The sequence below is a fragment of the Ictalurus furcatus genome, chromosome 5, assembly GCF_023375685.1.
Source record: "Ictalurus furcatus strain D&B chromosome 5, Billie_1.0, whole genome shotgun sequence".
In the NCBI taxonomy this organism is placed as follows: Eukaryota; Metazoa; Chordata; class Actinopteri; order Siluriformes; family Ictaluridae; genus Ictalurus; species Ictalurus furcatus.
The window spans coordinates 7,437,251-7,462,293 of record NC_071259.1 but is presented as its reverse complement, the minus strand read 5'-3'; the positions used below and the strand labels follow the sequence as shown (position 1 = coordinate 7,462,293).

The following is a 25,043-nucleotide window of genomic DNA, read 5'->3' as shown; positions in this document are numbered from 1 at the left end:
ACTATGCAAAAAAATATTTTAAATTTAAATTCAAAGTTGACTTCTTTCACTGACATGTTGGTCTATTTTCTTTGACTTTGTCTAATAGTTGACTGACTGAATGAGAGAACTGTCGCCAATTTCGCTAGATTTCGGGACTTTTCAGATCTCTTTAGCAACTTTTTTTTTCCTCAAAAAATCACCCAGTGATAAATCTATCAAATTCTTGGACAAACCTTAGCTACGTTCTATAGAAAAGACGAAGGCTGTGCGCTGCGTGTCAGTCACTATTTCATACTTGTTCCATTGTCTGACAACAGAAACAGAAAAATATGTAAATGAGAACAGCTTTATTGGGAATTCTGTCTTAAAATACTGTATGCAGTTCATACAGGATTTCGCTGAGTTTTTTTTGTGATTGTTCCGGGCAAAAATGCTTGATCTAGCAGATTCTTTCAAAATTTGCAATCTATTTGCTGAGTGTTTTGTGCTTTTTGAATTGGTGAAATTGCGATTGCACTAAATTGTTTTGCACTGTCTTTCACAGATGTTTGTTGGTAAATGAGACCTTTTAGCTGTACTCACGTCCGAGGGCTTTGGCTGAATGATCATTGTAATGACGTCACATGGCGCGTCTTGGTGTCCAAATCTGTGGAAAATCTGTGATCATTTTGAAAATTGCAAGCTCCTTTGAATAATGCGGAGTTTGCTCGATTTTGCACTAATTTCTGCAATCGCAAAATCCTGGAGGGACTGGAGTATGTGAGCACAGAGTCTAGGAGAGAAGCAAACAGATGTAAAGGTCTGATACTATAGGCAGAATGCAAATATGACGCGATGACATCATGAATATGCTCAGTTGTGCATGACGCCAATCGGACACTTCCACACTAAAACCTGTACTGGTCGGCGTTACACTGTCACTTACTGTGCCTATTGTCCTGTTTTAGTAGTACTGTACTGTCTTGTGTTGTTAGCGCACGTTTGCACGTACACTTTATATAAAAATGCGTAGATCTTATATATAGTTATTTATCTTATATCTTATATATCTCATATATAGTTCTGTGTCGTCTCATGTGGTTAGTGTCTTGTTTCATGTAGCACTATGGTCCTGGAGTAACGTTGTCTCGTTTCAGCGTGTACTGTACCAGCTGTATATGGTTGAAATGACAATAAAGCCACTTGAACTTGAACTTGAAACGTCATCTAGCGATATTTTCGAGCAGGCTTTAGCTACTTTCCATTGAAAGTAGTTGGCAACAGTGCATGAGAGCGATGCAGCAGTGCTTTATTCCTTTTATTCCACAGCAAACAACACACTGCCACCTTCTCACTGTAATGGCAAAAATACAGTAACCAACCAACAATATTTGCAATGAAAACATGTTTAATGTGTTTCAGGGTGGAGTTTTCCTTTGAAATAAGTACATTGATCTTTTATGTATGTCTGTAAAAAAATGTTTTTCCCAACTTGTATTTTTGGTTTGCATGTTCTCCCTGTGCTTTGGGGGTTTCCTCAAGGTACTCCCCCAGTACATGCATCATAGGCTGACTGGCATCTCCAAATTGTCTGCAGCGTGTGAGTGTGTATATGATTGTGCCCTACCATGGGTTGGAACCCCGGTGTCCCCCACCTTGTGCCCCTAGTTCCTTGGGATAGGCTCCAGGCACCCCCGTGACCCTGTGTAGGATAAGCAGCATGGGAAATAGATGGATGCATTTACATCATCAATCAACTAGCAAAGACTGGCTGTGATACCTATTGTTGTTGTTGTTGTTGTTGTTGTTGTTGTTGTTTAAATTATCCTATTCACCTGTGATGTTTTGCTTAAAGAGCGACACAACTTCAGAAAAACTTTCTGAGAGTCTTCTGTTGGTAATCTAGAGGAAAATGCTAAAACGTGAAAAAGAATCCGGGGTGAAAAAAAAAATGAAAAAGAAATGTGCAAAATGTCAGTGTAGGAAGTCTGCTCATCAAAACGGAAGCGATGTGGAGGATTCAGCAGCATCTGTTCCTGCTTCATTCATTCCCTCCTCCTAGTGCTGATCCTCAATGGGCGGCGTGAGGAGGCTGCGCGCGCGCCCGACCATCACCACCACCACCACGTCGACACTTTTAACTTCGCCCATGCGTGGCTTTACATGCACACCATTTCCACTCTTGTTTCTGATGAGAATGAGTCTAATCCTCTCCGATGATGGTAGGATAAAGGGCGCGCCATGTTTCTTTATTAGCGCTCTTTATTTCAAGGTTTTATCCGTGCATTCAGAATCGCACGCGCCAACTCTGTGGACATATTGATAACAACACGACACGACACCCTGGAGGAGCTTTCGGGTATATCGACGAGATTTATTCAAGGTATGTTCTAGATGCACAGTTCACACACTCACACACACGACCACCAGTATGTTTTTTTTTTTTTTTTTTTGGGTGATGCTGTATATGATGATGGTCGTGGACTATAATAACAAGGAAATTACTCTGTCTCTTATCATGACTTATTTTAGATAAGTGTAAAACGTCAGTGTAAAATGGTAACGTTTCCTCTGCATTCAGCATATTCACCAAAGGAAGCCATTAATATATATAGGCTGGTTAGACTGGAGTGAGCTTGTGAATGAGAGTGGTGTGAATGTGGGCAGAATACAGGCTAACAGGGGGCTGCGTCCCAAACGGCATACTCCTGTACTAAATAGCATACTATTATAATAGTACGCCGCATACGGTAACTATGGTAACCTAAGTAACACTATGTAGTACGCGGTTTCGGATGTAGCCAAAACCTTGTCAAAAGTAGAGCTCGCGCTTGTACTGAAGCCCAGAATCGTTCAGAATCGCTCATTTATCTTTAATGTCACCTCAAAATGTTCTTTATACCTCATAATACCTGAGAAAATTGTGTTTTATGACTTATCTAATCAAAAAAATAAATATTTTTTTTTACACCAAACTACTGATGGGCAGCTACACATTAACCGTCCATAGAATAAGAAACCAAGTGTGAAAACAGTTTGAGACACTAGCCTACTTCATGATGTTATCAGGCTAGCTATTAATAATAACAATAGTAATAATAGTAGTAGTAGTAGTAGTAATAATAATAGCTTAACTATAGAACCTACACCGCCATTAACCAGCAAAGCTCTCAAGCTACCAGAGCTCCATTTTTAACGGATGCACCATAAGCTGAACTGAATAACCGCTACAGAACGAATCGTTTGTTTATAAACGATTCTTTTAAACGATTCAATCACGCGAATCGGTTCGCAAGCATAAACGACTTCTAAGTGTTTTTCTCTTAAAAGTGCATTAGGTAAGATTTGTTTGGGTGAAAAAAAAGGTTTTTAATGGTTAAAAAAGTGGAGTTGAATAAGATTTGAATGGGTTTTTTTTTAAATCATTGACTAATGAATACCTGCCCCCATTTCCACCCATGTACACAAAGCTTCGCCCCAATGGTCCAAATAGATTTAGCTAGAAGACTGACAAAAGGTCAATCAAATATAATATTCTGGCCTGAAAGGTAAGTGTCCAGACTGTTTTTTCTGAAACAATGGTTTAGAATTATTATTATTATTATTATTATTTTTTAATTTCTACAAAATTTTACAGATTCCTTGTACTAGCAAGAAATATTGAGAAATATTGACTATTGTACCTTTAAGTTGTAGAGTATGGAGTTACTTTTTATGGAGTTTTAAACAAACTTAAGATCCGCAAGCAAAATCTAAGGTATTAAGAATTCAATCAAAACAAAACATAGGATAATAAGTGTTCCTTTATACCACTTCTGTCATTTTTTTTGCTAATGCTCTTTTGCTTCTGGAATTCTAACATGTATGTACTGGCAGAGGTGTATTGTAAGAAAGCAATAAATTCCTATTGGTCAATTTGAAATTTAAAGTAGCAAATTCTCTTACCCATAACCACATCCACGCTGAACTGGGGCATTAGAATTTATCCTGATTTATGCGCATGCAAGGAGCAGCTTAGTGTAAAGAGAGATCAACTTAGATTTAGTGTAAACAATATGGGGCTTACCGTGCTGAGTGTTGGCTTGATGTAGGTCTGAATCACTGGCTCTGTATCTCTAGAATTTAACAAATTTTCTGAGCAGATCCACTGACATATTTTATGCTGTGACCATGTATGATGTTGACTGACATGACACAGCTCTTGTAATAAACATAGGACACACACTGACCTTATCATACCATGAATTTTTACATGACATACTAACATAAGCTAGATGAATCTCTAGACATGGATGTGACTACTGAATCAGTATTGGTTATCTGATACTCAGAGGATTGTTTTGTCAGTGCTGAACTGTAAATGAATCTATCCATCCCTAGTTACCATGGCAATGACAGGTAACTAAGGATGGTACAGTAACTAGGGATCGAGTTTTGACAGAATGTCACTAACATTCCTTCATATAGGAAACCTAAATGCCACATTAGACAAAATTGCACATCAACATTGTTAATCCATTGGTGGGGGGAAATGAAAACAATTGGAGAATGTGTGCTTTTATTTAATGTGGCACTTTAATGTGGCTGGTGAGGTAAATTTACTGTTTATTACTGTTTAAAATGGTTTAACTTCAGCCATGATTCTTAATGTTTGGTAGGTCACAGAGGTTTGGTAAGATTACATTCAGGATTTAATTTGTATTTAGCTTTGTGATAGACGCCCCTTTATAATGAAGTTATCTTCATGCATCTGTCACATTAGCTTTGTGATGAATATGTTGTTGTAAAGGTATTTTTACATGAAGCATATACTTTGGTATTCCTGTTATATGAATTGAAAACGATCTCTTGGAATATCTAGTCTGATTTATTATTATTATGATATTGTTATTGTTTTTAATAAGTGTTAGTAGATGTTAAATAGCAGTAAAATGCTGTCTCTAGACTGACAGGTTGGTTTATGCTCATTTTTGAACTTTTACATTCCAGGAGTTAGACTCAATCAGATTATGTATAAACAGACTATGTACACTCACCATGCACTTTATTAGGAACACTTGTATACCTGCTTATATATGCAGTTATCCAGTCAGCCAATCATGTGGCAGCAGCACAATGCATAAAATCATGCAGATACAGGTCAAGAGCTTCAGTTAATGTTCACATCAAACATCAGAATGGGGGAAAATTCTGATCTCTATGACTTCAACCGTGGCATGGATGTTAGTGCAAGATGCGCTGGTTTGAGGATTTCAGAAATTCCTGATCTCCTGGGATTTTCACACATAACAGTCTCTAGAGTTTAAATAGAATGGTGCGAAAAACAAAAAAACATCCTGTGAGTGGAGGCTTTTGAGGCTGAAACACCTTGTTGTTGAGAGAGATCAGAGGAGAATGACCAGACTGATCTGAGCTGACAGGAACTCAAAAAAGCACTCTTTACAACCATGGTGAGCGGAAAAGTATCTCAGAACACACAACTTATGAAACTACGAGGTGGATGGGCTACAACAGTGGAATACCACATCAGGTTCCACTCCTGTCAGCCAAGAACAAGAATCTGAGGCTATCATTTTCACAGACTCACCCAAACCAAACAGTTGAACACCAGAAAAAGACCAGGTGATTTTTATTTCTAATCTTCAACTGCCCAGTTTGGATGAGCTTGTGCCTTTGATAGCCTCAGAGTCCTGTTCTTGGCTGACAGACATGGAACCCAATGTGGTCTTCTGCGTTTGTAGAGCATCCACCTCAGGTTTTGATGTTTTGTGCATGCTGAGATGCCTTTCTGTGCATCATGGTTGTAAAGTGTGATTATATAAGTTACTAAATCCTTCCTGGCAGCTCGAACCAATCTGGCCATTTTCCTCTGACCTCTCTATGAACAACATGTTTCCACCCACAGAACTGTCTCTCACTCACTGTTATTTTTTTTCATACCATTCGGTGTAAACTCTAGAGAATGTTGTGTGTGACAATCCCAAGAGATAAGCAGTTTCTGAAATACTCAAACCAGCCATCTGGTACCAACATCCATGCCACGGGTAAAGTCACAAAGATCACACTTGTTCTTCTTTCATACATTTGATGGGAACATTAACTGAAGCTTTTGACCTGCATGACATTTTACATTACGCTGCTGCCACATGATTGGCTGATTAGATGACTGCATGAATGTGCAGTTGTACTTGTTCCTAATAAAGAGGCGATGAGTGTATGTTTACATCTACATCACGTTCAATATGTAGAAATGTGATCCCTGTAACAGAACAAATTTTTGTAAAAATCAGCTGAACATAAGAGTTAAAGATGATTGTATTTTTTCACAGAATAGACCCGGATCTCTCTATAGAGTTGTATTGCCTTACCAGCGATTTTCACTCCTGCTAATATGGCAGAGATGTTAACGTATGCAGGTAATTAGCCAGAGTGGATAATGCAGCATCTAATTTTCTCCTTTTCTAAGCTAACATTTGTTTATTTAACAAGACCTAAATTCTATCAGTCTCTCAGCATTCTAGAGGTGTGCACAGAACTGTTTTTTAATCCCAATCTTGCCTGCTCTAGAAGGAATTTACACCAGGCATGGTGCTCAAACCTGTCTCCAAAACTGTCATCTTTCAGTCAAAGTGGCCTTTCTTTGTCCCACAAGCTTCATATCCACTCCCACCTTTAACTTGACCTCAGTGGGTTTGCTCTATTCCAGTTTAGGTGTGTACATTAAGAGTTTTATTTGTTGTTGTTCTGATTAAAGTATCAGCTGGATCATCAGATTAGTATTAGCCTGTACTTAAATATAACTAATGTTGTTATATCTATTAATAACAAGTGCATTGGGAAATAGTCTTAAATAGGCCACTATTTCTCAAGTTTGTTTTAGTGTACGAAACTGTGAATGTGGATTAGTGTAGGGCTTTATGTTGCAACCTACGCAGTATTTCTAAAAGCCACTGAATCAAACGACTCAAACATTTCATTCACTTGTATATTTGAAAGAATCAAATCAGTGTAGTGAATTATTGCCGATCAGTATACAAAAGCTTAGTACAATAAAAAAAAAAATCGCTCCATTTGCATATAGCTTATCTGCATATAATCAGCAGACACTGTGAGATAGCCTAAGGTTCATCTCAACAAACTCAAATTTATGTTGATTACAATCAAATAAAAGTCTAAAATCTAACACGAGGCAAGCCTCTGGGATTGGGGAGTTTGTAATTACTTTGTGCTGGGAAAATGACCTTGGGCCGGTAGATATAATATGGCAGGGTTCAAACCAACATAGAGTTCTGCTGGATTGTGAATTAGACTGTAATTGGGCTTGAAACTGTGCAATCTGGCAATACTGATTAAAAAAATTAAAAAATGGCTGTTTGTTGCCCTCTCAAACATACTGTCAGTTTACTCAGTTAAATGCTTCAGCTACTTTGTGTGTGTTGAAAATCCAGAAGCTTTGTTCAGCTTAATCCAGAAGCTGTTCAAACTCCATCTAAATGTAAATTTAGTGGTGATCAGGGAGGTAAGACAATCTATTATAAGTAGGATAAAGTCATCAATAGGCTTGTATGTGAGGCCCATGTGGGTAGAACCGAGTCAGTGCAAAGGTTAAAATGGGTAGTTACTGTCTCAGAGCAAAGAAAACAGCATTACAAAGAGAATCAGTGATGAGTGAAAATCACAAGATTTGCAATATTGAGGTTAGCAGTTCAGGTGGTGTGTAATTTCCCAAGGGCTTGGAAGTAGAGTCATTTTGAGAAACGGATGAATCTGAAATTCCTGTTATCGACTCTGCAAGGTTTTCATGAAATGGAGGATCAGTCCATCTCTGTTCGGGTACATTCAACATAATTGAGTGATTTTCCTTCTCAGCAGTCCATTACCTGATTTATTAGGATTTAATAGAGCAGGGTAATCATCAGACTATCCAATGTTAAACACTCTTGAATCAAACGTGCATGTTGGAACTCAGGACTTTCCCTAATGTATAGAGTGGCAATATTAGTTTTTCCCAACCAACTGTAACTCTCCAAGTGACTGATATATGATGGGGAAAAAAATTGAAGAAGGGGTGTACAAACTTTGTAGATAATGTGTGTCAGAATTGACACATTGATAGTCTAGGTTCAAATTGCTATGAAGGTTGTTGTATTCAGAGAACTACCTACTTAGTACTTCATTGCAAATCTGCTGTGGAATAAATAATAATAATAAAAAAAAAGTCAGTAATTATAGTGTGTGGTCTTCAAGGTCCACTTGACACTAGATACTTCATTTCCCTCCAGAGCTGGTTATCTCGAGCAGCTCTCCTGGTGGTTTGTATTACTGCTTATTTGCTCCTCTAATTTACCATTATACAAGTGAAACATTTGGTTGAATTTAGCAAGTTACACATTTTGTTGCTGCTCATAGTACTCCCTGCATGCATATTCATTAGACTAATTAGCTCACTCTGTTCTTGTTGGGGCCAGCTTTTTTTTTTGGATGGTGGTTTTCCAGTGTGAACCTCAGTGCAGATCATTACATGTGCTAAAAATAGGTCTCTGATGTAAAGGACTGACATGCAGAAATGGCGTAGGTGTTATGGAGCTGTTTAGTAAAACCCAACCCTAATCAGTTTTTTTTTTTTTTTTTTTAGACAATCAGTGCTTTCTATATTGAAATCTGCAGCGTATGTACAGTATGTTATACATATAAATACAAACATTTGATTAAGTTTCTGTCGATTGTAAGGGTGTATCGATACACAAAATTCGATTTGATACCATACGGTGGTGTCTCAATACGCTACATTTTCAATACAGCACAAATAGGCATTGCCTGAATAGATTTACATTTTCAATTATTTAAAACATTGAACATTATTTTAAAAAAGTACAGTAAGTGAAAGTTAATAATGGCAGTGTTTCTTGATCCATTCAGACTCTCAAATGCTGTGCATTAGAATGTAACAAAATGAAACCAGGCTAATTAAACGTTAGCTGTCTGGCCAAACTTTCACTGCTGTAACTCTCAAAGGGGCATGTCTAAAACATGTTTTTTTAATTTTTTATTTCACATTCTGCTGAATCCTGCATTCTTTGTTAACAAGTGTCATATCTGCAGCTGTGAATTTAAGCCCATACCGTAACATAACCTTCCAATTCACCACTCACTGGTCATCAGTGTTGTAACTTACTGGGAAACTTTACTGGGAAAGTGCTCCAATATGCCACACCTTAAATATCTGGGGGAATTTTTCAGTTCCTTCTTGCTGCTTAAAATGGCTATGCTGTTTTCTTGAGCTAATATATGAATATGGTAGCTGCTCATCTACCAGCGTACTTAAGTGTGGGCTTGATGAATGGTTATTACACCTCACATAAGTGGTGTTTTATGACAAATTTGTGCAGTCTATTAAGTGTATTGTTCGACACACAGAAGTATTGCAAATTACAATATGATATGATATGCTGTACTGTTACATCCCTAGCAGATTGCCTGAAATATGACAGTTTGATACATGAATTAATCTCATAAGTATAACGACATTACTGTGGCACAGTGCATCAGAAAATGCATTACATCATTCATCTTTACTGTCTCTGCAACATGGCTCTCAGCTATTTTCTCCCTCTGAATTTGAAAACTGAAGAAGAAACAATGTGAACGGTGTTTTCCAATATGCTATAATGCAATATGGCCGCTCATGTCATCTGTATTAGACAGAGTAAATGATTTAGAGGTTTTATGTGAAATAGAGGTTGACTGATAGTGGATTTTACCAATAGCGATAACAAAGCTGGGCGGTACCTGCCGATAACCGATTAATCAACTGATAGTTTTTACAACTGATACAAAATGAAAACACTCAAATTAAAATATTGCTGAACTTTATTACAAAAATAAACAGTACTGACTGTACCATGAAAATATACTGTGCTTTTAAAAATTAAATAAATATATGAATATTAATATATTATCGCTTAACAAATATTAAAGTAAATAAAAGCTATACATCCAAAAAAAGTAACACTCCAAATAACAAATAAATATAGAGACATCCAAAATGAATCAAAAAACACTTCAAATAACACAACAAAATTTGTCAGTGATAGTTTTTATTTCGCCTCTAGAGGCCGCTCTCGTACTGTATAATGATAGCGGACCCTTCTCAGCCGCTCCTCCAATGGACGCAAAACTATTGGTGCGGATTTTCGCCGATAGTTCCAGCAATCTGTTACCGGTGCCGATCAATCTAAAGTGACCTCTAAAGGGAAATATTCAGAAAAATAATTACTGGTAAATTAACAAACACAGTATACAGTTGTGTGGCGGTTTGGGAAACCACATCAGATGTCGCTACAGCTGAATTCTGGAAAACAGCGGAAGAACATGCAGAATTGGGTTTTGACAAATTTTAATTTTGCCAAAAATATACATTGACATACATATATTTGAGCAAAACAACGTGGAAATGTTTTCTAACCTAGCCTTGGTCATCTTCTTGCAAAGATCATGTTTTTAAGGAGCCAGTTTAACAAAAGTCTGCCAAAAGATGTCTAAACCCTTGCTAGCCAGAATGTCATTATTTGGTTAAAAAAACGGAGAAGGATGATACACACTTCGTGCAGATGACAACAAAGTTTTAAAGTGTTTAAATGACCAATTAAAATGGCGTTACTATAGAGAACTTTAACCAACAGAACCGAGATGAATGAATTAATCAGCGATTATTTGGATAAAAAGTGATCAGTAAGTAAAAAGATGAGCACGAGGCTGCGAGTGACTTTTACCTCAGATGATGAGACGGAGACCGATGATAATGCTGATAATCAACTTAATAACTCATTTCTCAGTGTAAATTTCTAATTCATTAAAAAATTTGGCAGTAACTTTGTTTTTACATAAGTAGATTAAGTTATAAATGCAGAGGTAGGCGTGACGCCTTTCAGTGGAATTGGAATGAAATTGTTAAAATGCCATTTTCTTAAAATTAAACATAAAAAAACCTTAAAATAAATAAATAAATAAAAATTCTGTAACTGCTTGTGATGTTTTAGTTAGTATAAGATATGTCAGTATAAAAAGTGCAGCAGTTTAACCCCTTAAATTAGCTAACTCTAGCAGCAGGTCCAGTCGTACATTCCTTACTCTAATAGTTAAATGTGTTTCCTATTGTTAGAGAATAATTGATCGTAATCAGGGAATAATATGCTTTAAGCGCAATAACAGAATGATACGCCAGGATGTTAAGGGGTTAAAGAGTTGATGAAACATTTAGGCCACTTTGCTCATTCTATGCCTTACAAGGAAAGCAGTGGGATCTGAAATGAATCTCTGACAAACATTTTTTTCTTGTGTTTTTAGAACGCTCAAGCAAAGTGATGAGGATGTAATGCAGACGCGTTTACAGTTTGTTAGTGGATTAGTTTATACAGTGCTTAATACTTATTAATGGCACTTCTCATATTAATGCTAGGTGTAGAGGTTAAATAGAAAGCTAGACATAGACTAGATATCATCGTGACCAGCCATCGATCTAGGATTATAGTTCGCTCATTTTGGTGACCCGGCCGTCTGTAGCACAGGATAATTTATTATTAAATCAATGTGCTTACTGTTTTTATTATAGCGGGCACAAATAGCCATTTGTCGCTAGTTATATACGTGCAAAGGAAACACATATACAACAGACAGTGAATCACAGCACATGAAGGAGACTGCCAGTTTGACTGAGGGCGAGATTAATTTGCATGAAAATCCCACTAATCTCTGATACACAGCCTGTTTTTTCTCCCGTACTGTCAGGACTGGCACTGCCCTGACCGGGCCTTTCTCGGATGCAAGGTCTGCGTTTTGTCACAGCTCCGCCAGACTCATCTGTCCTTAATTTTGTTTTGGAAACTCACTTGACACTGCAATTATAAGCAAAGTGTTTCCACTCGGTTTGCTGTCCCCGTCGAACGAGTTTCTCCTGGTTCTCGGCAAACGCAGTGTATCAACAGAAGCTCCTGATTTAATGAGCCTATAACAATGATAAAACCACGGGGCCTGCTCAGGCTGCCATGCTTTGATTTACTTTTAACTAGGGTGGAAGTCACTCTCTTGCTCTTACCTTCCTGCTTTCACACACACGCACACACACGCACACACACACATTGGTGATGATGTTGATTCATACGGTAGGACAGACTCTTTTCTGTCCTATAGCCTTGAAGACCTGTGCTTTTTGGCATCTCATCTGTTAAAAAAAAAAGCAAAGTAGGTCAGCATCACACCTCTGCTGCTCTGCTCTCAAAACTCAGACCGACTAGGCATGATGTGTGGAATTTGTCATGATATATTGTGGTGTCCTGTATATTATTTGGCATGCGAAGGCAATGCTATAAGCCTGTTTACCAAACAAGAGCTCCATGACATTTTAAAAAAATGTTTTTTTTCTGCTCAGAGTGAGGAATGATATTTAGTTATATACGCACAGTATTATGATAATTAATTTACAGTGCCCTCCTCTAATATTGGCAGGCTTGGTAAATATGAGCAACCTTTTGATCATTTATTTAAGAAATTCACAAAAATACTCTGGTCTTATGGATATCAAACAATTGCAAACACAACACAGGTTTATCTAAAAAAAAATCTTTGTTAAATATACATGAGCAACAATTATTGGCACCCCTATGAATTCATATGAGAAAAATATATTTGAAGTATATTCCCATTGATATTTTTGTATACCTGGGTGACTATGAACAGGATATTGTTCAACCATGACTTAATAAATATGAGGTATAAATATAAATGAGGTAACACACAGGCCAAATTCCCTTAGTCATTCGTAACAATGGGTTACACCAAGATATATAGCTGTGATGTATGGCAAAAGGTTGTTGAACTGCACAAAATAGGAAGTGGCTATAATAGCAAAAGCATAGAAAATGCCCATTTCCACTATCAAAGCAATAATTAAGAAGTTCCAGTCAACTGGAAATGTTATAAATTAACCTGGAAGAGAACATGTGTCTATATCGTCTCAACGCACTGTGAAGAAGATGGTTCGAGTGGCCAAAAAATCTCCAAGGATCACAGCTGGAGAATTGCAGAAGTTAGTTGCGTCTTGGGGTCAGAAAGTCTCCAAAACTACAATCAGAGGTCACCTTGAGGTACTCTTCCATATGGCTACCTCTCTGTGTGTGCCAAAACCACTTCTAGTGTTTATTGCCAAAAAGCTCTATTTTGCTTTCATCTGACCAAAGAATCTGATCCCATTTGAAGTTCCAGTAGTGTCTGGCAAACTGAAGACGCTTGAGTTTGTTTTTGGATGAGAGTAGAGGCTTTTTTCTTGAAACCCTTCCAAACAACTTGTGGTGATGTAGGTGACTTTGAAATTTGAAGGATTCGGAGAGATTCTGTATGGAGGAATGGTCTCAGATTCCTTGTCATGTATTCTCCAACCTCATCAGGCATTATAGGAGAAGACTCAGAGCTGTTATCTTGGCAAAGGGAGGTAGCACAAAGTATGGACTAAAGGGGTGCAAATAATTGTTGCACACCTATATTTAACAAAGATAAACCTGTGTTTTGTTTGCAATTGTTTGATATCCATGAGAGCAGAGTATTTTTGTGAAATTTTTTGAACAAAAGATCAAAAGTTTAAACAATAAAGACAATTTTTCACAGCCTTCTTTGCTCATATTTATGAAGGGTGCCAATATTAGTGGAGGGCACTGTATATATAATATGTAAATTCTGTTAAAAGGTTTAGGGAACCGTTATAGTATATAAATTTTTTGATTATACATTTTAGCGATGCTAGTTTTTATCAACTAAAAATGCTGGACTGTGCACACCAGTAACTGCGCCGTGTCTTCTTTTATTTCTACTTTATCAAATGCCTAATTAAGAGCAGTTTTGCATGCGCACACACACACCCACACACACACACATCACAGTCAGCTGCTTATTAATGTATCTTATTAATGTATATTAATGAATCTCTTTAGTACATTCCACACGTCAGGCTTTCCAAATTTTTCTAATATACGTAGAAGAATGACACATATGGAGCATGGAAGCTGACAGAAGTATTTGAATATGAATTTCGGATATTTTAACTATATACACACCAGATTAAATAATCCTTTTTTTCCCCTATGGTATGTTTAATAAATGTACATTTTGCCAATGATTTTTTTTCTCTTTGCATTAACTTGCTAGGGGTAAGATCTGTCTTTAAATACATAGAACTTCAAAATTACAGATTAAGATTTTGAGATCAGAAAACTAAATACAAATTTAATCAATTAAAATCTCAGAATTACAGAGTTTATTATGTAAATTAGTCCAAAGGTGAAACATCCACGATTCCCATCAAATAAAAAAAAAAAGTTTTCATGTTCTGCTCAAAATGCAAGATTTCTATATTCAAAGCTTAGTACATGTCCAGTGCAACTTTTTAGGTAACCTTCTAGCTGATTAGGCTGTGTAATGTTGCTGGCAATCATTAGTTAACAGCCACAGTCAGCTGCTGAATAGGAATTTAACTATTTCTATAGAATATAAAAACTTAGGGTGCATATCTTCCATTTTGATTCTACTTAGCTCTTCTCACGCCTCTTCACTTCATTTCACTTCATGGTCATGAGCACAAGCATGACAGACAACTGTGATTGGCTAAATAATGAGTTCAGTCGCTCTGAAAGTGCATGCTTTTCCCTGGGAATCCCAAGCACTTCAGCTTTGGCCTAATTTACATAAAATATGTATTTTTCAGATTTGAATTTCATGAGATTTGTATTTAGGTTTCTGATTGAATTTTTTTTTAATCTTAAAACTGTATTTCAATTGATATGAGATGTTTAAAGGCACATCTTACTGAAGGCAGATTCAAAACAAAGAAAAAAGCATTGGCGTAAATGTACATTTACAGCATTTTGGCAGACATCCTTATCTAGAGCAACTTACATTTATCTCATTTATACAACTGAGGGTTAAGGGCCTTGCTCAAGGGCCCAACGGTGGTAGCTTGGCAGTGCTGGGTCTTGAACTCCTGACCTTCTCATCAGTAACCCAGTCTTTAAACACTGAGCCACCACATCCCATGTAAAGGGCATACATTTATTAAAAGTCATATTCAAATACTTCTGTCAGCTTCCGAGCTCCATATATCCACAGTGCTATTTTGAGTTCTCGAAAGTGCGTCTTTATGTAGCCCCAGTTCGAACGCCAATCCTTGCTAATCTGATTTGCAAAACCAGGGCATAACTCAAAGACAGCAAGTGGGAGGGTATCGAATGTAATTCAGCTCTCTTACACAACATCAATGCACACTCATTTCAAGTCTGCTCTCAGGACTACAGCTAATGTGTTATCTAACAGGTGCACCTTGTGTGTAGCTTTGTTCCCTTAACACACTTAAACCGCCACTTAAACCGCAATGGGTCAGACTTGGTAGCTGAAGTGTTGTCTTGCTGAAACCTTCCAGTGATTTTGTAGCCCATACATGGCAAGCTATTATAATGATAAAGAAGGTGTGGCACAAAAATGTTAAAGTTTTCCGTAAAATTCAGTGTGATTAATCACTCAATATTACTTTTAATTTAAATGAACCTTTTTCCAATCTGTTCAGTTTCAGTGAGTATGTGCCCACTGTAGCTTCAAGTTCCTGTTATTGGCTAACAGGAGTGGAACCCCATGTGGTCTTCTGCTGTTGTAGCCCATCCTCCTCAATGTTCACCATTTTGTCTTGTGCATTTTGAGATCCATTTCTGCTCACCACGGTTGCAAATAGTGATTATTTGAGTTACAGTAGCCTTCCTATATGCTTCAGCCAGTCTGGCCATTCTCCTATGACCTCTCTTATCCACAAGACTCCAACGCTTTCTGGATGTTTCTTGTTTTTCTCACCATTCTTTTTAAACGTTACAGACTGTGTGCAAATCCCAGGAGATCAGCAGTTTCTGTAACACTCAAACCAGCCTGTCTGGCACCAACAACCATTCCATGGTCAAGGTCACTGAGCTCACATTTGTTTCCCCATTCTTGTGTTTAATGTGAACATTAACTGAGTTAACTTAAGTTGTATCTGCAGGATTTCATGGCAAAGAATATACTGAAAATGGCTTCGGAACATCTCTACTCAAGAGGTGAGATCTGGGACATTTTCTTCACTGAGGTATATTATATAAGCCTATGAAACCTGGCCTAGCGGCTTAAAAGCTACTAATCTATAAAATATGCAACTAAAGCATATCAACCCATGCATGTGGTGCATATGAGTAAGAAGCTGCAGTTTTCTGTGGTCATAATAATGATAATAATAATCATTTTGGCTGTGATTGCTGCAATATTTTGAATGAATGCAATGCTTAAAACTGAACATGGGCATTAAAGTTCTGGAAATACATTACAATCACCAGGGGCTGTCAAGTCATAGTCCTGGGTTTGTAGATAAGCACATGGATGCACTTCCAAATCTGTGCAACCATTCTCTAGCGTCTCAAAGCACTGATAAATACATCAATGGCTGGAAGTGAATGAAGTTTAATGATTCTGAATTCATTTGATGCCGTTCATTTAATTATGCACAAATCATCAGTCCTTAAGCAAATGTACAATGGACCACAAAAGCATAATATTCCAATTGAGTTTGGTTGTCAGGCTATATTTTAATACTTTTTTTTTAAGTCCAAAGAAGGTTTTTCATGATGGGAGAAAAGGTTCTGCTGAGCAAAAAAGAGTTTCATTAAATCTTGCATGAATTATGTATTTAACTGTATCTAAAATGACATTTATTTTTTGACGGCCACTTTCTGGGCTTACTTTCATTTCTATTCATTCATACTAAAATGGGGTCCCATGATCAGCAGAGGAAATTAGTCTCACGGACATTCTGATGTATTTTTTACACTTCATTTGCCGTAACTATCTTGCCAGTTACCATCTCGTCTAATTGTGTATGTACGTCCGTAGGCCAGTTTTTGTCCTCTTTGTAGAGGAACAAACTTTTGAACTCTATGACAACAAAGAGCATTTCAAAGCAGAATATAGTAACTGGATTGAAAGAAAAAGACAGGTTTAAGGTTCACAGAATCCTAGTCTCAACCTCAGAGGCTAAGGCTTATAAAACTAAACCATGCTGTTTCCAGGTGGATGTGCATGGGTCTGTTTTTGTTATTGCGCTATTTTTATAATCACCTGCCTACATACGTACAAAAAAATAAATAAACAAATAAAAAATTAAACCAGTCTGTGTGCGGCCAGTCATCCTGTAAATGTTCTTTCCCATGTTAAGTTACAAAAACTACCAGACTTTGGCTTGCACGAAAAAGACACAGTACAAAAGAATGGAATGTTGGAGTTTCTCTGATTTGTTGATTCAGTTTATTAATGCATGGGTTACCATGACAAGGAGAAGACATGATTTCTAATTTATCTGCTTAATATCTATCCTGTTTGATCTATTTTAGCAGGACGTCAGGATGGCAGGTACGGATGCAAGTACAGGCACAAGACTTTATTAACTTTGGTAATCAAAACAAAGACGTAATCCAGGAACAAGGTCAAGGTACAGGCAATTGTCAGGTGATCAACAAACAACATGAACTAGGCAAGACTTTGGGCAAAAACCAGAAACAGGAGCAAGAACCAGAATAACAATCTAAATACAATGGCTTGGTAATGGCTGGAACAAATTGCAAACTCAGAGCGTATACTTCACAACGTGAAGGTGCAGTGAAGGTGCTTATATGCTGTGTGTGTGATTGAGTCCAGCTGAGTGCAATCAGTATTCTGGTAACCGTGAACATGTCTGTGATGGCTGTGAGTTGTAGTCCATGCGGCTATGTTTGTAGGCTGTGCTATACTGCAGGATTTGGAGCTCGATGCCGGAATTCTGCCATTGACATGACACAGGAATTGGCCTATTGAATGAGATTTTGGAAAATAATATCTTGTCTATTATAAATAAACTCTTGGAAAAAGCGAAAAAAGTTAATATGATCAGGTGCAATCCAATAGGTGCTCATCCTAGATTAACGCCATTATGCAGCCATCTTGTCAGCAGGATAGAATCCACAATGGCTTTAGAGCATAGCTGCTTCTCAGTTTATTGATTTTGAGAGGTGGTGTTTATTTCCAGTGTAACCGGAGATATTGGGGTAACTACTGAGCCTTAGTTTTATAATATGGACCATTAAACTTTATCATAAATAACATTTTACCATAAAATGCAGTTGCCTGATTTTTTCTTATTCGTTAGGTGATACCAGATCAATTCACCTGATTTTCGAATAATGTCATTATCTGTACATACTTCGGTTTTCCAACATGACTACTTTCAGAATCCATGCTGTAAAACCATAGCTAAATTGTTTCGGTACCTAAATTGGTTATTTATTATTATTATTATTTTTTTTTTTTACCAACTAGTCAACTTCGTCAGTGTCTGTTAACACAGAATTATTACCTTCAGGGTTTGCCTTGGAAAAACAACATAGATCATTTATTTCTAGCCAGTTCCATAGAAAACTTAGTCATCTGATGTGTTTTATAGCTAGCTAGTGGACTTGCCATTGAAAAGCAGGACCCACACTTGACCTGGGTGAACCCCCACTAACTTATTTTGTATAAATTTCCATAGCTAACACACATGTTTTGAGTGCATGTTCGATGAAAAGTTTATGTGTACTTCATAGAAATAAAACTAATCCAATCTCACACATATCATGATTACAATATTCCAAAGCAACAAATACAACAGCCATTAAAAAGATGTTCTTTCTATGCAGCAAAGATCTTTTTTGGACTAATTTGTTCATGGACTAAACAGGAAACTTTATGAACATTTGCAGTATGTCAGTCATTTAGGTATTGAGTATTAAATTTACCAGCTTGGCTCTATTTTCTAATTTAAGTTAAGGAAATCAGCTAGAATACTTCACTGACTTTTTTAGTCTACCTCCTCAGAGGAATTTCTCAACCTTACCAGCTGAGGTGAATAATTTTCAACCCGAAAAATGCCAATGCAATCCAAAAAAGATTTCATACAACATTGAAGAACGAACAAGAGAGATTCAATTGGATTCCATAAGTATTTATTTATGAGAAAAGTTAGGATAAAATAAATGAACCCTGTGCCTTAGCCTAACCTCTTTTGGAGACTTGTTTTGCTTCAGAAAAATCATTAGGCATCTGATATTTTCCTGAACCGCTCAGAATTACTATTATATTAGCCTTAATCATTTGCTAATATCAAGTTTAGAAGTTTCTCAGAAAGTTCCAGAACTATAGGTTATATAAACTCGAATAATCTATATGAAAAATTTTGAACCTATTTGCAATTTAAATTTTTGTTCCAGCAGATTAATTAATCTGTGTCAGAGATGAGTCAGGGAACCTTTTTAGTCACACTAGTATAATGCCAGTGTATCACATATATATATATATATATATATATATACATATATATATATATATATATACATATATATATATATATATATATACATATATATATATATATATATATATATATATATATATATATATATATATATATATATATATACCACTATGACAAAAATGTCCGTGTAAACATAGTATGTTGCCTTTATTCGTGCATTTTACCCTCAAATGTAGTGATATTGGATTGTAAGTAATAAGTAATCTGTGAGACTGACCATAGCACGTATATCGAACAGTTATTATTATTATTATTTTTACTATTATTATTATTATTATTATTATTATTTTACGTTATAATTACTGTTCAGGATGTACAGTTGTTTCCACAATTTAGTGTCTGGTTTTCTTTCATGCTATTTATATTTAATGAATTTGATATTTATTATTCAAAACTTACCTTTAAATTGTAAAATGAATGTTCAATAGATTGTCTGTTAACCCACTCCATTGGCATGTTTTGGGTTGTCCGTCCGTCTGAGATTCTTGTTAGCATGATATTTCAAGAACGAGTGGTTGAATGTTTGTAGGATTTATATATTTATATATGTAACCAGCAGATGAACTGATTTGATTTTAGAATTGATCCAAACAAGGTCAAGTTCACAGTAAGATCAAATGTCGGAAACGGCTTCCTTTCCGTTTGTCATACAGAGATGTTACTTACAAGCTGATGTTCAGGAACTCATGGCCCGTTTTTGGCTAGCTGTAATTATTATAATGGTCCATCTGTTTGTCCGTCTGAGATATTGGTTAGTGCGATATCTCAAGAATGAATGATTAAATGTTTGTAGGATTTATATGGAGGTATCATTGTAACCAGGAGATGGACTGATTAGATTTTGGAATTCATCCAAACAGGGCCAAGGTCACAGCAAGGTCAAATGTCTGACATAGTTTTTCTCCAGTAGCTTCTTTCCTGTTTGAAATATATTTTAAGGGTATTTCTGGTAATTAGTCCAAATAAGTAACAAGAAGGACTAGACTTGTTGTTGGCAGAGGCATCCCTGACTTGTTTGACTAGTTGGAAATGGAAATCAAACTGACACACACAACCCTACACTAACACATTCAACACAATAACATATTCAACCCTCCTCTTCTATAATCTCATGATTATGTTTATAGCTACAATGTCTCTTGTCTTGACATTTTTCACAATTGCAGAAATACCTTTTCAATTCTTAAATCTCTTTCCTCAAATTGAATCTTGCAACATAAATTACTTAATGATGACTCAACTGTTAATTAGCTGATGTGTGATTTCACTGCTCTAACATTACAACTAACGTTTTATAGGCGTATTTCACATGATAGATTTATATCAGATTTGATTGGCAACTTCTTTGCTATGGACGTAAATTAATCCCAATCACAACTTTGCTCCATTTAAACAGGAGAATTAAAATAGTACCACATGTGTGATCCTACACACAACACACAATGTTAAGGCAGATAGTACAGCCCTGCATGTTTACAGGTTATCTGCGATAACGTGCTCTCTCACCTCCTCATCTGTACACTCTTCTCAAACAGCTTCAACTTTTGCTTATACTGCCATCATTGCCACTGCTGACTAGCCGAGCCAAGCCTCTGCTGTATCTCAGCACATCCGCCTCGTATAGCTGCGTTGCATTCTGGAACTTTGAGTGCAGCATTTGCTGTCTCCACTATTTCTGCTCTGGATGACACTGAACATCACAAATATTTCAATATAACCACATTTAATATGTTTCAGGCTTGGCTTTCCTTTAATCTCAACCTGACAGTGAAGTAGGCCATGTAACGACGTCAGGAGACAATCCTTTCTCCCCTGTCACAGAGCTACTCAGTATTGAGCCGATTATCATGTTTTATTTAGCGCTGCTTTGTTGGCACATGGACGCAGAAAGACTGATGTTTTTCCTCTTGTGTCCTTTTTTTTTTAACGAGAAAAAGCTGTGTATGACACATGCAGTTTATTTAACATATTGTCTTATTTAAATGAAGGTTCAAGCCAGCTGATGAGCCAGCTGATGGCCTGACTGCATGTAATGAGTCACTGAATTTCTGCATTTGCTAATGATTTGTGGTGCGCCATCTCCGGTAACGTCTCAAATAAGTGCAACATCTAAATATGTTTGAGAATATGTTGCATTCCTACCATTTGCGTCACAGCCCCACAGACAATGAGCATCAGCCTACAGTATGATCAGTTTGTTTTCCTTCAGTCTAAATATGCTTCAGTGAAACCATCGGTCGCACTACAGAAGATAATGGTGGCAGGATTATGTTGACTAGTTTCAAGATATAATGCATGATTAGATGCATTATATCTTGTTATTAAGATTATCTTGTTATTATATGTCTTGAAAGTAAGTTGCTATATAATTGAGGTGGCAGCTTCTTGGGAACATTGCTAGTGCGGTTACAATTTCTATTAACAGGAGAAAAAAAATTAAACGATCTCAAACATAAGAGGTAGATGTCAAGTTTCGCTGTGAGCTCTTAAAAAAAGAGCTCACCGTTTTCCAGAGATGTTCAATGTCATATTATTGAGAAAAGCAGTGTAGCAGTAGTTGAGACAGAAAATGCTAAAAAAGACTCAAAGTTCCAGAATGCAATGCAGCTCAGCTAGTTAGTGATCTACGAGATGAGGAGCATGATGGTGCTGATGATGCTGATGATGGTATTAGAATGAAATTTGAGGCTTTTGGAAGCTGTTCTGTTTGAGCAGCATGTACAGATGAGAAGGCCTTTAGGCAGAGATGAAGCAAAGGTAGTGAGCAGCTATCAACAGGTAGTCGGACAACATTCCAGGAAACCATAAAACAAAGTGGAAATGAATGAATGTGTCGATGAAAGACGTTTCAACGAAAAAAAATATATGTCAACTGGGAATTTCTTTACAAAATAAATCTTGGACGCCTTTGATTGTAAAGATTAATATGCAAGTCATTCAATGATGACTTTTCCTTTAAGTCCTAAACACTTGATTCTCTCAAAAATGACTTCTTTGCTGATTCTCCCCTTTTGTAAAAGAAGAACAAGTATAAATGCAGATCAAATGTACATAATAGATACAAGTGAAAAGTTAATTTGTTGGTGTAGAATAAAACGTTTAAAATTGCTAATGTTGCAACAGTGAAGCTTATTTGCCTTTCATGTTTTTTTCTTTTCCCCCTTTTATATGTCTCTTTATCTCCCTCCACCTTCTCTGCTGAATCTTTCTCCTCTCATCTTCACTGTTATGGTACTGTCCTTAACTTTTTCCTAGTGTAGTCATTTTTTTTCTTTCCTCTTCCTGCTCTTTCTCTCTGGCTGGCATTTGACTCCCCTACATCTCTTCCTTTGCCCTTTAGGATTGCCTAGAGCACTGGCTTGGATCAGTTTTCCTGCTTCTGCTGGCCTCCTTGTTGTTCCTCATCCTCTTCATTCTTCTCCTCTTCCCAACCCCAGAATCCTCCACCAGTCACAATGACCACCACCTACTCTATACGATCCATGCAAGAGAAGTTCCACCATCTCCCGTAGTAATGCCCGCTCTGGCCCAGTGCCAGTCTCCACCCACTGCCCTACCCACCGCTCCTCCTCTTGCCATCCCACCCCTTGCCATTGCCATTGTTGCCATCTGCCGGCTCCTGCACCATGAAGGATGAGGTCATCAGCACCAACGCACTGGCCTGGCTGGTCTGCTCCGGGGTGTCTATCCTGGCTAATGCCTGGGGCATCCTAAGCGTGAGCGCCAAGCAGAAGAAGTGGAAGCCTCTGGAGTTCCTGATCTGCACACTGGCTGGCACGCACATCCTCAACATGGGCATCCCTATCACCATGTACTGCGTCATCCAGCTGCGCCGCCAGCACTCCAATTACGAGTGGAATGAAGGCCTCTGCAAGGTCTTTGTCTCCACCTTCTACACTCTTACTCTGGTCACCTGCTTCTCCGTCACATCGCTTTCCTACCACCGCATGTGGATGGTGCGGTGGCCGGTCAATTACAGGTAGGGCAAAATTTGCTTGGATGGATTTATGTTGCCTTATGTTGCCTTGTGTATTTCTTAATATATAAAAGTATTGAGAAGGAATTTAAGCTACAGGAAGAGATTTGTGAGGCCAGATTTGTTTCCAAGAATGTTATAATATGTCCAGATTTTTTATTTTTGCAAACAAATTCATGGTTTATCTAAGATCAATCATTATATATTATTTTGAGCCACAGAAGGAAGTATCACAGCTCCTCGACTACAATATCGAGCATTGAAATATTGCTATCCTTTGCCATGGATACTGGTTCTTATGGGTTTATCTCACATGAACACATCCCTACTGCCTCATGTACAGCTTTAGATATTGCCAATGATATCAGGTGACTTATAGTAACCAGCTGCAAAGACAGTCTTTGGAAGATGTTGAGATTAAGTGTATTGTTATGGGACATCAGCTCAGGCTTATTTATGGCCTCTACAGTCATATCCATGTTCTCTGGCTAATGATTGACCATGGAGTTATTCTAAAGATTTTGACTATAACTGTAAGACAAAAAGCTGATTTGCTTTCTTAATGTGTGACGATCTGATGTAAGGATGTTCCATTCTGTGTGTTTACTGTTGCTTATCTAAGGAAAAATTGTTATAAGGAAATAATCACCGATGGGGTGGTGGCTGTTCCATATCCTGAAGTGTTTTATTCCTCTTATACCACATCAATTTGCCGACAGTTACAATTTGTAATTTATTATTGAACAAGACTCCATGTTTTTTAACCAGTTATACAATCCCCTCTGAAACTATTCATTTCACATTTCACAGACTATTTCATTTGTTTGTGTTATACACTAAAGACATTTGGGTTTGAGATCAAAAGACGGAATTGAGACGAGAGTTTAGGATTTCAGCTTTTATTTCCTGGTATTTACATCTAGATGTGTTAAACAACATAAAACATAGAAGCTTTTTTTTTTATCAGACTACCCAATTTTAAGGTGAGCCAAAGTATAGGAACAGATAAGTCTTGAAGTAAATTTAAGTAAATAACACTTAATATTTGGTTGCATACCCCTTGCTTGCAATAACTGCATCAAGCCTGTGACTCCCTGACATCACCAAGCCTCTATCAGTTGTTGTTTGTTTAGGGGTTTCTCCTTTCAGTCTCTTCTTCTGGAGGCGAAATGCTGCTCAGTTGGGTTAAGGTCTAGTGATTGACGTGGTCAGTCTAAAACCTTCCATTTTTCCCCCCTTTACTGAGTTGGCAGTGTGTTTTGGATCATTGTCTTGCTGCATGATAAAGTTCCTCTCGATTAATTTGGAAGCACTTCTGTATAAATTGGCAGACAAAATGTTCCTGTAAACTGAATTCATTGTGCTGCTACCATCATGAGTTACATCATCAATAAAGATTAGTGAGCCTGTTCCAGAAGCAGCCATGCACGTGCAAGCTATGACAGCGCTCTGATCTTCATGTTAGCCAATCCTTTTTAAGAACCAATGCAGTCTTCACAGGTGAAACAGAAGGCTCAAACCAAGAGTAGGTGTTCAGACCTATTTATTGTTCAAACAATCAATTTAACACCTGGGTAACAAGAAACACCTGTCAGTCACATGTTCCAATATCTTTGCTCACATACAAATTGGGTGGTCTGATACAAAATGTCCTATAACACATCT

General features: G+C 37.2%; 1 protein-coding gene across 3 annotated transcripts in view; it reads left to right on the top strand.

Annotated features, from left to right (window-relative positions):
- Window positions 1–1,485: 1,485 nt before the first annotated feature.
- LOC128607579 (probable G-protein coupled receptor 153) overlaps window positions 1,486–25,043 on the top strand; it is a 49,060-nt gene continuing 25,502 nt past the window's right edge. The window contains exons 1-3 of one of the 3 annotated variants that reach the window (XM_053624547.1): window positions 1,486–2,344; window positions 17,409–17,427; window positions 22,840–23,381. In XM_053624547.1, the coding sequence (XP_053480522.1) occupies window positions 23,029–23,381 (353 nt within the window). In that variant the 5' untranslated portion in view covers window positions 1,486–2,344; window positions 17,409–17,427; window positions 22,840–23,028. Of the gene's footprint in view, window positions 2,345–17,408; window positions 17,428–22,742; window positions 23,382–25,043 lie in introns of all 3 variants that reach the window. The other 2 variants (XM_053624546.1, XM_053624545.1) reach the window with 2 other exon arrangements.